The 14,632-nt window shown below is 46.7% G+C and overlaps 1 protein-coding gene across 1 annotated transcript in view; it reads right to left on the bottom strand.

Moving 5' to 3' along the window:
- Positions 1 to 910: 910 nt before the first annotated feature.
- DNA2 (DNA replication helicase/nuclease 2) overlaps positions 911 to 14,632 on the bottom strand; it is a 545,240-nt gene continuing 531,518 nt past the window's right edge. The window contains exon 24 of the mRNA XM_053691839.1: positions 911 to 1,245. Within this exon, the coding sequence (XP_053547814.1) occupies positions 1,081 to 1,245 (165 nt within the window). The 3' untranslated portion in view covers positions 911 to 1,080. The remainder of the gene's footprint in view (positions 1,246 to 14,632) is intronic.

Raw genomic sequence — 14,632 nt, forward strand, 5'->3', positions numbered from 1 at the left:
GCAGCCTACACACACGAAACACAACATGCAGCCTACACACACGAAACACAACATGCAGCCTACACACACGAAACACAACATGCAGCCTACACACACAAAACACAACATGCAGCCTACACACAAAACACAACATGCAGCCTACACACACGAAACACAACATGCAGCCTACACACACGAAACACAACATGCAGCCTACACACACGAAACACAACATGCAGCCTACACACACGAAACACAACATGCAGCCTACACACACAAAACACAACATGCAGCCTACACACACAAAACACAACATGCAGCCTACACACACAAAACACAACATGCAGCCTACACACACGAAACACAACATGCAGCCTACACACACAAAACACAACATGCAGCCTACACGACACACAGAATGCACCTGCAACTTACAAATGACACAGAATGGCATGCCATGCAGATTAAGCAGAAGATACAGGTGATATGCAGACGTTTCACATTGTTAGTTTAGGTGTTCACTTGCAGCTTTAAATATCCTTATAGTGGTAAACGCTCGTGCGCTCCTGCAGGTAGATTAAGAATGTTTGTGTGTCAAGGAAAATATACATATGACCGATGATATGCCAGGTATTGCTTGGCGTCCACTGTATCTCTCATCTATGTGATTCACAATAAGTACCAAAATGCAGCGGAAAGACTAAGTACAGTTTCAGCTTTACACAACATTATATGTGAGAATTCATAACCTTCTCCAACTAAATCGTGGCACCCAATGGCCTGAATGTGTCACCTAAATGACTCTGCTAGGTGCAAGCACGAGTAACAGTATACATCTTGCTAACTCTGGTGTACAATGCCACTTGGGCCTTTATTAAACGTATTGTGTTTATCTTTTAGTGAGTTAGAATGCGCTGTTGTCCCTAATAGAATGTGAGCCCCTAAACATGATTCTAGTTTTGTCCTCATTGTCAAGACAAGCTGCTGTACCCTCAGGTCAACCAGCAAGCAAGTGACCCCCATCATAACCTCCTGTGCGCCAGCCATATGTGGAAGTAGTGACATGGGACTCTTGTACATCTCACTAACAAGTCTGATGTTCTAAATATCAAAGGATATCAGGTTCTCACTCTGCAGATGCTCAATCAACTTCTCCAAAGAGGCAAAGCGGCACAGCGTTGAGGTACTGCCCACCATTATCAGCTTGTGCTTGGCCCTTGTAAGAGCCACATTTAGCCGCCTCAAGTCCTTCAGAAGGTCCCCGAGCTGTTCATAAAAAAACAAAACCAAAAAACACAAAAACACCAGAGTCACAATATGCGACGCACTCAGTATACCATCTCTACCGAGTCATTGGGTCAGACTACACTGGGGCAGGCGAGTCACTGGTTCAGACTACACTGGGGTGGCGAGTGACTGGGTCAAACTACACTGGGGCGGCGAGTCACTGGGTTAGACTACACTAGGGGAAAGGGAGTAACTTGGTCAGACTACACTGGGGCAGCAAGCCACTGGGTCAGACTACTACACTGGGGCGGCAAGCCACTGGGTCAGACTACACTGGGGCGGCAAGCCACTGGGTCAGACTACTACACTGGGGCGGCAAGCCACTGGGTCAGACTACTACACTGGGGCGGCAAGCCACTGGGTCAGACTACTACACTGGGGCGGCAAGCCACTGGGTCAGACTACTACACTGGGACGGCAAGTCACTGGGTCAGACTACACTGGGGCGGCAAGTCACTGGGTCAGACTAATACACTGGGGCAGCAAGTCACTGGGTCACACTACACTGGGGCAGCAAGTCACTGGGTCAGACTAATACACTGGGGCAGCAAGTCACTGGGTCAGACTACACTGGGGCAGCAAGTCACTGGGTCACACTACACTGGGGCAGCAAGTCACTGGGTCACACTACACTGGGGCAGCAAGTCACTGGGTCAGACTACACTGGGGCAGCAAGTCACTGGGTCACACTACACTGGGGCGGCAAGTCACGGGGTCAGACTACACTGGGGCGGCAAGTCACTGGGTTACACTACACTGGGGCGGCAAGTCACTGGGTCACACTACACTGGGGCGGCAAGTCACTGGGTCAGACTACACTGGGGCGGCAAGTCACTGGGTCACACTACACTGGGGCGGCAAGTCACTGGGTTACACTACACTGGGGCGGCAAGTCACTGGGTCACACTACAATGGGTCAGCAAGTCACTGGGTCAGACTACACTGGGGCGGCAAGTCACTGGGTCACACTACACTGGGGCGGCAAGTCACTGGTCACACTACACTGGGGCGGCAAGTCACTGGGTCAGACTACACTGGGGCGGCAAGTCACTGGGTCAGACTACACTGGGGCGCAAGTCACTGGGTCACACTACACTGGGGCGGGCAAGTCACTGGGTCACACTACACTGGGCGGCAAGTCACTGGGTCACACTACACTGGGGCGGCAAGTCACTGGGTCAGACTACACTGGGGCGGCAAGTCACTGGGTCACACTACACTGGGGCGGCAAGTCACTGGGTCACAGTACACTGGGTCACACTACACTGGGGCGGCAAGTCACTGGGTCAGACTACACTGGGGCGGCAAGTCACTGGGTCAGACTACACTGGGGCGGCAAGTCACTGGGTCAGACTACACTGGGGCGGCAAGTCACTGGGTCAGACTACACTGGGGCGGCAAGTCACTGGGTCACACTACACTGGGGCGGCAAGTCACTGGGTCAGACTACACTGGGGCGGCAAGTCACTGGGTCACACTACACTGGGGCGGCAAGTCACTGGGTCACACTACACTGGGGCAGCAAGTCACTGGGTCACACTAAAATGGGTCAGCAAGTCACTGGGTCACACTACACCGGGGCAGCAAGTCACTGGGTCAGTCTACACCGGGGCAGCAAGTCACTGGGTCACTCTACACTGGGGCAGCAAGTCACTGGGTCACACTACACTGGGGCAGCAAGTCACTGGGCTACACTACACTGGGGCGGCAAGTCACTGGGTCACACTACACTGGGTCACACTACACTGGTGCAGCAAGTCACTGGGTCACACTACACTGGGGCAGCAAGTCACTGGGTCACTCTACACCGGGGCAGCAAGTCACTGGGTCACACTACACTGGGGCAGCAAGTCACTGGGCCACACTACACTGGGGCAGCAAGTCACTGGGCCACACTACACTGGGGCGGCAAGTCACTGGGTCACACTACACTGGGTCACACTACACTGGTGCAGCAAGTCACTGGGTCACACTACACTGGGGCAGCAAGTCACTGGGTCACACTACACTGGTGCAGCAAGTCACTGGGTCACACTACACTGGGGCAGCAAGTCACTGGGTCACACTACACTGGGGCAGCAAGTCACTGGGTCACACTACACTGGGGCAGCAAGTCACTGGGGTCACACTACTCTGGGCAGCAAGTCACTGGGTCACACTACACTGGGGCAGCAAGTCACTGGGTCACACTACACTGGGGCAGCAAGTCACTGGGTCACACTACACTGGGGCAGCAAGTCACTGGGTTACACTACACTGGGGCGGCAAGTCACTGGGTCACACTACACTGGGTCACACTACACTGGGGCAGCAAGTCACTGGGTCACACTACACTGGGGCAGCAAGTCACTGGGTCACACTACACTGGGGCGGCAAGTCACTGGGTCACACTACACTGGGGCGGCAAGTCACTGGGTCACACTACACTGGGGCAGCAAGACACTGGGTCACACTACACTGGGGCGGCAAGTCACTGGGTCACACTACACTGGGGCGGCAAGTCACTGGGTCACACTACACTGGGGCGGCAAGTCACTGGGTCACACTACACTGGGGCAGCAAGTCACTGGGTCACACTACACTGGGGCAGCAAGTCACTGGGTCACACTACACTGGGGCGGCAAGTCACTGGGTCACACTACACTGGGGCAGCAAGTCACTGGGTCACACTACACTGGGGCAGCAAGTCACTGGGTCACACTACACTGGGGCAGCAAGTCACTGGGTCACACTACACTGGGGCAGCAAGTCACTGGGTCACACTACACTGGGGCAGCAAGTCACTGGGTCACACTACACTGGGGCAGCAAGTCACTGGGTCACACTACACTGGGGCAGCAAGTCACTGGGTCACACTACACCGGGGCAGCAAGTCACTGGGTCACACTACACTGGGGCAGCAAGTCACTGGGTCACACTACACTGGGGCAGCAAGTCACTGGGTCACACTACACTGGGGCAGCAAGTCACTGGGTCACACTACACTGGGGCAGCAAGTCACTGGGTCACACTACACTGGGGCATACAGCTATATACAGTCCTGGCCAAAAGTTGAGAATGACACAAATATTAATTTTCACAAAGTCCGTTGCTTCAGTGTTTTTATGATGGCAATTTGCATGAATGTTCTGAAGAGTGATCAGATCAATTACAATTCATTCAATTAAAATTAATTTAGGGCTGCAACAACTAATCGGTAAGTTTGATCATAAAAATAGTTGTCAACAAATCTCATTATCAATTAGGTGGTCAGTTGCACAGCACCAGCTGCTTTAATCTGATGATCTACTGCAACTAAGAACGTGCAAAAAAAATTTAATTTATTTATTTTTTTAATCTTTTTTTCTATCCAATTAATCATCCGATTAATCGGATAGAAAAAAAATTAATAAATGAAAATGTTTGCACAATACCATGTGCAGGAGTTCATCGGATTGAAGCAGCTGGTGCTGTGCAATTAACCAACTAATCACTGACCACCTAATTGGTAATGAGATTCTTTGACAACTATTTTTATGATCAATCTTACCGATTAGTTGTTGCAGCCCTAAATTAATTACAACTCCCTCTTTGCCATGAAAATGAACTTATTCCCCCAAAAAACAAATTATGCTTACCTGATAATTTTCTTTTCTTCAGATGGAAAGAGTCCACAGCTGCATTTATTACTTTTGGGAATTCAGAACTTGGCCACCAGGAGGAGGCAGACACCCCAGCCAAGGAATAAATACCTCCCCCCCTTTCCTTATCCCCCAGTCATTCTGCTGAGGGAACAAGGAACAGTAGAAGAAATATCAGGGTGAAAAAGGTGCCAGAAGAACAAAAATAACAGACGCCCCGCAGATAAAAATACGGGTGGTAGCTGTGGACTCTCTGCATCTGAAGAAAAGAAAATTATCAGGTAAGCATAATTTATGTTTCTCTTCATAAATGGAAAGAGTCCACAGCTGCATTAATTACTTTTGGGAAACAATACCCAAGCTAGAGGACACTGAATGCAAACAAAGGGTGGGTACAAAAAAGGCTGCTCCTTCGAAAGGCACCACAGCCTGAAATTACTCGACACCTCACAAAAAACTACATACCACAAGGGAAATACTGGAAACCCGGGTAACCCACTCATCAGTTACGTACCCTATAAAGCCGTACTAGAGACCACTCAGACTCCAAGTCTGCTGAGCACAAAGGCTTCCGAGGAAATAACCCTGCTGCACTCAACTCCCACAGAAAACATCTCTGACCTATAAGCAAAAACCCGTAAGTGATCCGAAGGACCAACCAACACGGGCTCTTTAAACCAAACTTAGCAAAAATTATATCTGTCCCCGAGAGGGAGAATAGAAGACCCTATACTTCAAAGGATCCGATCCCACTTAGAGCAACCCGAGGTTGCCACAGGACCACAGTCCAGGAGAAAAACAATCCATAAGAGGACAAGGACCAGAAGATAGGTCCCTAGTCAGGGGAAAAACATCACTAGGATGACCAGAAAGTCACCCACACACCCTGACAACGCACCATACCAACCATGGTGATCCAAAAAAAAACGTGAGTTCCCACTGGTAACCTAGACAAGAAAAAACCCGTCCAGCTAAGCAAGTGTAGACACACAAAGACAGAGAACTGTCAGCCACTAAAAAATAGCTCTCCAAGAGGGAACAGAATGTGTGCAAAACTCGCGATTAATCAAATCTGTCCTGAGTCATCGTGGGACACCTGCCACTGAAAAGAGCAGAAAAAGACTCAACAACAGCTCCTGTTCCAAGAACGTTCCATCCTGGTCACAGATGCAGCCAATAGAGAGATGGCACAAAGAATCCCCCCAGCCAACGGGGAGGACAGATGTAATACCAGCAGACGGTCCATACCGCCAAAGCATACTGAAACCCGGCCTTCCTTCCAGGGGAACGGTACCAGCCCAAAGGCTAGTAAAGACCGAAACAAGAGTCACAGACCCTTGAAAGAAAAAGGGATGATCTAGAAAGAATCCAGGGATCTGTCAGAAACCTCAAACTGAAGCCCCAGGCTGATATACATTTCTCATGAGAGTCAGAAAACCTCCCGCCCTTACAAAAGGGCCACACGTGAGAACAAACCCTAAGGTTAAACAGGAACAACCATAACCATTCCAGGCAATAATCCTAAACTGGAGTCCTCGAAAAACAGAAGCGATCCCAAGATCTAAAGTTCGTTCAGATTTGGACACCCAGCGCCATCAGGTGGATACGAACCAACATCTTTAGAGTTGCAAGGCCACAAGGCTCACCACTAGCTACATGGGCTGCTTGGGCGCAAGCTACCTCCTATGTTAGGAACGCACCCAGACAGTACCTTCCTCCATCTAAATCCTTTAGATGAAAGAACCTAGCAACAGTCACCAAACAAAGAGTCCGAAAAAAGGGCTTCCACCGGATTCAGAAGAGGGGCAACCAGTACCCCTGGATTGCAAGGTAATCCATGTAGACAGGCCCCACGACCTGACCCACACACTGGATATATAAATGGTCAAATTTCTGACCCAGATAGGCAAAAAGACTGCAACTGACCCCAGACCTACTATCCCTGAGCCCAAAGGGCCATATCTGCCTTAAGATCAATGGATAGCATCCGAGAGTCCAAAGACCCTGGTATGATAAGAGGTGATTCCAGATTCCCCACAGAGTCGTCATCCAGATATACCGCCAGTGGAGACAAAAATCATCCACCCCATAGTGGACTGCCGGAAGTCAATATTTCCAATGGAAAGGAAGCCAAATGTTCCGAGTCTCCAGGGACCCTAGGAACCACGATGACATCTGCAAAAATCTGTGATGTATCGCAAGCTATAATGGTAGTAAGAACCAACCTATATAGGAGCTCACAACCTCCCTACCGGAAGCGCTGTATGTACGCCCCAGGCCCCTTACGTCGTAGTAGGATCCGAGCCTGGAGTCCATAACGCTGGGCCATAAGAGACAGTTCTCTCTCTACTTGATTTTTTTCCCCTCAAATCTAACAGGATAATCAGCACCACAAGGGTGACATGAACCCAAGAACAACAGACAGCGCCCGTACCAGTACCTGTCTGGTACAAGAGCACTTCAGAACTAAGGTCCAAGAAAAATCGACCGAAGGTTTGACAATATGAACTATAAACATAACCTCGTTCTTAACCAAAGTGTGCAACTTCCGAGGAAGTGCCTATGCAACCACAATCGCAAGTATCAGTTCCAGAGAAGAACATTCCCGAAAGAGAAGTTATATCAAACGTGAGCTTATACAACAAATCAAATACATCCTACCGGATTAAAATTAAATATAAGGCAGCACCCATGGGTGAATGCCCAAGGGAAAAAAGGTACGCCAAACCGGACCAGCCGATCAGAGGCCCCTCCCAAACTCGGATCCGGAACTGATACATAAAGGAAAAAAATATAAAAACTGGAGACGTCAAGGAGATTACTTCATCCCTCAGCGTCAGACCAATGTCTCATCCGGCACCCAACGCCTCGGATCTCTCGCCACTAGGACTGGGATCCTCTAGCAATGCCAAAACATGCCGTAATAAGACACGAAGACGCGCCACCCTATAACGGAAGGCAAAATTATCCCTCGCCAGATGGACAATCGACTCCGACACCAAGGTTGGGGGCTCTGAAGCCTCAGAGGCCCACGTTTCCCAAGAAGACCGAACTGAGTTGGGAGATCTCATGCCAGACGGGCCCTGGTTAATAGAACACGGACAGTATCTAAAAAATATTTCACTTGGTAGATACAAATGAGCCAAGGCCGCAGATTTGGCCATGCAGAACCGTGCCGTAACCTCCGGACTAAACAAGCCACCTTCCGGAGAAGGAGTAAAGGACATAGGGACACCTGCCTCACAGGACCTAGAATCCTCGGGGGCGGATGGCTCAACGCACTCTGAGGACCCTGAATCGGGAGAAGAGAGTACTCTGGAACGGCAATCGGAACATAACTGATGGGCATGGATAACCCGGGCCATTTCATATTCATCACAAGATGCATTCTCCACATCAGAGACATCCGTGTCTGAAAAATTAGAATCCTCCATATTGCGATTACAAAAATGACAAACACTAACTGGCACCTCTTGTACACCCCCAATGGCTGGGGAACTCCCCACCTCCTGTGAACCAAAAAACCAACGAGTAGACTCATTGTCGCCACACCATCAACATACGGAAGTGAAAACAACGTAACCGAACCGGGTCACGAGGTGCACTGTGCAAGTCATAAAAAGAGCGCACAAATCTAAGATTGCGCCAATTGATAAGGCCGTAATGTTCTGAAAAGCCATGAGCCTAAAGTATTACTACACAATCAGCAGATAGAACCACATTGCAAACATGATTAAAGCCCCCCCCTGTTCAATAACCCCCCTCAAAGGATATTAACCCATGATTCCTAATTTAAGATAAAAGGAGTCTGTCCCACTGGGACCCTACACACGTTAACATCACATCACATAATGAAGTAAAATTAAACAATCTTACCGGAATCTACGCTGTGGAACAGGAACATGAACCTTCAAGTGTGACGGATAGCAGCCTCACCTCTGACATGGAATTGAGTGAAAAAAGAAAATGTATGCTTACCTGATAAATTTATTTCTTCTTAGACACGATGAGTCCACGGATCATCTTCTTTACTTATGGGATATTCACCTCCTGGTCAGCAGGAGGAGGCAAAGAGCACCACAGCAGAGCTGTTAAATAGCTCCTCCCTTCCCTCCCACTCCAGTCATTTCGACCGAAGTTAGGAAGAGAACGGAAAAGCCAAGGTGCAGAGGTGACTGAAGTTTACAATAAATAAAAGGACAGGGCGTGGACTCATCGTGTCTAAGAAGAAATACATTTATCTGGTAAGCATAAATTTTCTTTTCTTGTTAAAGACACGATGAGTCCATGGATCATCGTCATTACTTATGGAATCCAATACCCAAGCTAGAGTACACAGATGATTCGGGAGGGTCAAGACAGGATACCTAAATGAAAGGCACCACTGCATGAAGAACCTTTCTCCCAAAAGCAGCCTCAGCCGAGGCAAAAGAATCAAATTTGTAAAACTTTAAAAAATGTGAAGAGAAGACCAAGTTGCAGCCTTGCAAATCTGTTCCACAGAAGCTTCATTTTTGAATGCCCATGATGAAGCAACAGCCCTAGTGGAATGAGCCGTAATCCATTCAGGAGGCTACTGTCTAGCAGTCTCGTACGTCAAACGTATATTACTCTTCAGCCAAAAAGAAGAGAAACAGCTGTAGTTTTCTGTCCCCTACGTTTGCCTGAAAATACCACAAACAACGAGGAAGACTGGCGAAAGTCTTTAGTCGCCTGTAAATAGAACTTTAAAGCACGAACCACATCCAAATTGTGTAAGAGCCTCTCCTTAGAAGGATTAGGACACAAAGAAGGTACAACAATCTCCTGATTAATGTTCCTACCAGAAACAACCTTGGAGAGAAATCCAAATTTCAAACGTAAGACAACCTTATCCGCATGAAAAATAAGGTAAGGGGGCTCACATTGAAACGCTGAAAGCTCAGACACTCTGCAAGCAGAAGAAATCGTTACCAGAAACAAAACCTTTCCAAGATAACAACTTGATATCTAAGGAATGCATAGGTTCAAACAGAACCCCTTGAAGAACTTTGAAAACTAGATTAAGACTCCATGGAGAAGTAACTGGTCTAAACCCAGGCCTGATTCTGGTTAAGGCCTAGCAAAAAAGACTAACCATCAGGGACATCAGCGAGACGCTTGTGAAACAGGATAGAAAATGCTGAAAATTTGACCCTTTAAAGAACTTGTAGATAATCCTTTCTCCAATCCTTCCTGGAGAAACGACAAAATCCTAGGAATCCTAACTCTACTCCAAGAGTAGCCCTTGGATTCACACCAATAAAGGTATCTATGCCAAATCTTGTGATGAATTTCCCTAGTAACAGGCTTGCGAGCCTGAAGCAAAATGTCTATGACAGAGTCGGAAAACCTCGCTTAGCTAGAATCAACCGTTCAATCCCCAAGCAGACAGCTTCAGAGAATCTAGATTTGGATGAAGGAAGGGTCCTTGAATCAGAAGGTCCTTTCGAAACTGAATCCTCCGAGGTAGAGACGACATCTCCACCAGGTCTGTATACCAGATCCTGTGAGGCCAGGCCGGTGCTATGAGAATCACTGAAGCCCTTTCCAGTTTGATCCGAGCAATCACTCACGGAAGGAGAGCAAACGGAGAAAACAGATGTGCTAGATCGAAGGACCAAGGGGCCGCCAGAGCATCTATCAGTGCCGCCTAAGGATCTCTGGATCTCGACCCTTATCTCAGAAGTTTGGCATTCTGCCTGGATGCCATGAGATCCAACTCCGGCTGACCCCATTTGAGGATCAGACTGGGGAACACATACGGATGAAAAGTATGTCTGCTGAGAAAATCCGCCTCCCGGTTGTCCACCCCTGGGATGTGCATTGTCCACAGACAACAAGAATGTGCCTACGCCCACTGAATTATTTTGGAAACCTCTGTCATCGCCAAGGAACTCCTTGTTCCTCGCTGATGATTGATATAGGCCACTGACGTTATGTTGTCCGTCAGGAACCTGATAAACCGAACCAAAGCTAGTTGAGGCCAGGTCAGGAGAGCATTGTAGAACAGAGAGACTATGATGGTCCCTAGAAAGGTCACTCTTGTATGAGGAACTAAAAAGCTCCTTTCTAGATTCACCTTCCACTCGTGTGACCTTAGGAAAGCCACTACCAGGTCTGTGTGTGATTTTGCTAGTTGAAAGGACGGCGCCTGAACCAAAGAATTTTCCTTATCCTATTCCTGCGAGAGCGGTGTCTGTCCAAGAAACAAACAATGCAGCAAGACAGTACTACGCCGCACTGTAAACAGTAGTCACTAACCGCAGGTTAACAATGTAGACCCTCTAACTATTAGTCATAGAGTCCGTTCTCTGCAGAAAGTCCCGAAGGACCACTATCGCTTGTGTTAAAAAATTCTAGACCCACAAGGGAATTCTTCCCCTGAATATCTTTCTTCTAAAATATAGGGAAAGAAAAATGTGGAAGAAAACTATAACCCCATCTGGTACAGGAATACTTCTACCAAGACAGGTCCATCATAATATTAGAAAAAAACAACTGGTGTCGGGGCCACCCAGAGTAGCTAAAACTTCCGCAAGAAGCTCCTGATCAAATAAAAGGTATTTACCTCATCTGAGATTGAAAGTTCCTTATCAGGAATTACCGAAATATCTTCCTCTTAACTGTAAACCTGCAGGGAAGAAAACATTCGAAAAAACCACCACTGAGTCAATCACACTATTCTGAGAGAAGAAGATTCCCTGCACATGTCTTCTCTCTATGTATATATATATATATATATATATATATATATATATATATATATATATATATATATATATATATATATATATATATATATATATATATATTTGAATAGCGTGGGGAAAAAACAAAAATAGACAATGTATTAAAAACAGGGCAACCCTTTCTGTGCTATAAATTTTTTGTAACACCGTAGGAGAAATTTGTTGTAAATTTGACCATTGTCCCTATGGTTCAAAGAAGTATGTGCCTAGAATAAGGGTGTCTGAAACCATATAGGAATCCAAGCCAAAAGAAAGAGACCTCTAGTAGGGTCTCCTTGATCACCTTTAATTCTAAAAGATGGTTTACACAAAGAAAACAGATGGATTCGTAAACGAAAATTAACACACAAAAATGTTACTGTCTCTTTAAAATTAACTTTTTATTTCTGTGTGCAGAGGTAAGCTAAATTAGCCCGCAAACATTGTGCAGCAATTCCAGATGGAAAATGCAAGAAGCATCAGGGCACTGCATTTGAAATGGAAAATGTAATGAAAACATCTTTAATCAGTCTGCCTCACATATGGCAGAAATTGCAAGGAACCGCAGAGCACCGCACTTGAAATAAAAAATGCAATGTATACCTCTTTAATCAATCTGCCTTAATTTAATCAATTTGCCTTACATATGGCAGAAATTGCAAGAGACCGCAGGGCACTGCATTTGAGATAGGAAATGTAATATATGCTTCTTTAAACAATATACCTCTTCATAAGGCAGAATACTGAAAAAAAAGGACTTAGCCTGCTGTAATGAAAAACCAGCGTTGCTTTCTTAAATGATAACCTTTATTTAATTAAAAGGTTTGACATGGTTGAACGTGTGAGAGAGAATTGTAAAAACTATTAACTCCGTTTAAATCCCCAAGTGCTTGTTACTTCCGATAACCGGAAGTGAAAGACAGGAAGTGTCTGCTATAAGGCGCCATCCTCCATATCTAGAGGAGTTAGATGAACACTTTCGCACCGTTTACAAGCCCCACCCCTCATGGGCGTTGCTCAAGTCGTCTCCCGGTCGTCATCTTATCTGAATAAAAACACCGGGTGGAAAAACAGATCTCTACCCCTTTACAGAAAATAATGACAGTTCGCAAAAACACCACTCACACTGCAATTAAGTAAACAAATAGCAACATAACATGAAATCTCCCGGTCGCCATTTTTCTAAATATAGACACCGGGAGCAAACGGACAGACTGCCTAGTTCCATTTCAAGCAGCTGCTCTGTCCAATTGTTTACAGTGTTTCAGTACAGTGTACTAGATGTCCCATAAAGGATCTTGCACAGATTCTATGTCAGCACCCCTATGCTAGAAAGACAATCTCACTGATATTCCACATGTCATAAAGCATACACATTTGCACAGTTAAGTAAAACATGCTAGTGCCTGCTTCCTTACTGCCATCTTTTTCCCTAATAGCACTAGGGAAATCTGAGTCCAAGTTCAATGAGGTGAAATGAAAATCTTTTACAAAGTGCCCAAACTCTTTTTCTCCCCCAGAAATAAAGTCAGCACTTACCTAATTTTCTGCCTGGCAGCAAGGCAGTCCTCAGGTTTAAGAGGTCCTCTCCCTCCCATGGACCTGGAAACAAACTAAAAAACCCGAGCCAAAATCCCTCAGGTTTTCTTTTAGTCAGGGCAGCATCAGTATGGGAGGCACAGTGAGAATGATGTCCCTCAAGTTCCCATTGCTCTAAAGCCACCAAAGCTCTAATGTAGAGACTGATAGGGACCACAGCTACACCCTAGGGCAAAGCAGCACTCTCTGGCACTACTTTAAAAATAATAAACTCTTGATTGAAGAATCTAAACTAATACCTCACTTTACCTCTTTCTAGCACTAATGTATGCAAAGAGAATGACTGGAGTGGGAGGGAAGGGAGGAGCTATTTAACAGCTCTGCTGTGGTGCTCTTTGCCTCCTCCTGCTGACCAGGAGGTGAATATCCCATAAGTAATGAAGATGATCCGTGGACTCATCGTGTCTTTAAGAAGAAAAGGCAGGCAGCGAAACTCGTCAACGCTGATTGCCAAGGAGCTGTTAATGAGTCGGGATGGTTTCTCCATGCTCTCACTGAGAGGCTGACAGGACTACTTAAAACTCCCATCCCATTTTGACTAGTACTACCCTCCATAAGAGACAATCTTAACTTCTGACACTTCTCTGCCAACCTCCTGTGACGAAAGGCAAAGAATGACTGGAGGATGAGGGAAGTGGGGGAGGTATTTAAGCCTTTGGCTGGGGTGTCTTTGCCTCCTCCTGATGGCCAAATTCTGAACAAAAACATTCCACTGCATTTCAGCCCTGCCACAAAAGGACCAGCTGACATGTCAGTGATTCTCTCATTAACACAGGTGTCAGTGTTGAGGAGGGCAAGGCTGGAGACCACTCTGTCATGCTGATTGAGTTAGAATAACAGACTGGAAGCTTTAAAAGGAGGATGGTGCTTATAATTATTGTTCGTCCTCTGTTATCCATGGTTACCTGCAAGGAAACATGTGCAGTAATCATTGTTTTGCACAAAAAGGGATTCACAGGCAAGGATATTGCTGCTACTAAGATTGCACCTAAATCAACCATTTATCGGATCATCAAGAACTTCAAGGAAAGAGGTTCAATTTTTATGAAGAAGGCTTCAGGGTACCCAAGAAAGTTCAGCAAGCGCGAGGACCGTCTTCTAAAGTTGATTCAGCTGCGGGATAGGGGAACCACCAGTGCAAAGGTTGCTCAGGAATGGCAGCAGGCAGGTGTGAGTGCATCTGCACGCACAGGGAGGCAAATACTTTTGGAGGATGACCTGGTGTCAAGAAGGGCAGCAAAGAAGCCACTTCTCTCCAGGAAAAACATCAGGGACAGACTGATATTCTGCAAAAGGTACAGGGAGGACTGCTGAGGACTGGGGTAAAGTAATTTTCTCTGATGAATTCCCTTACAGATTGTTTGGGGCATCCGGAAGAAACCTTGTCCGGAGAAGAGG

The sequence above is a fragment of the Bombina bombina genome, chromosome 9 (genome assembly GCF_027579735.1).
Source record: "Bombina bombina isolate aBomBom1 chromosome 9, aBomBom1.pri, whole genome shotgun sequence".
Lineage (NCBI taxonomy): Eukaryota > Metazoa > Chordata > Amphibia > Anura > Bombinatoridae > Bombina > Bombina bombina.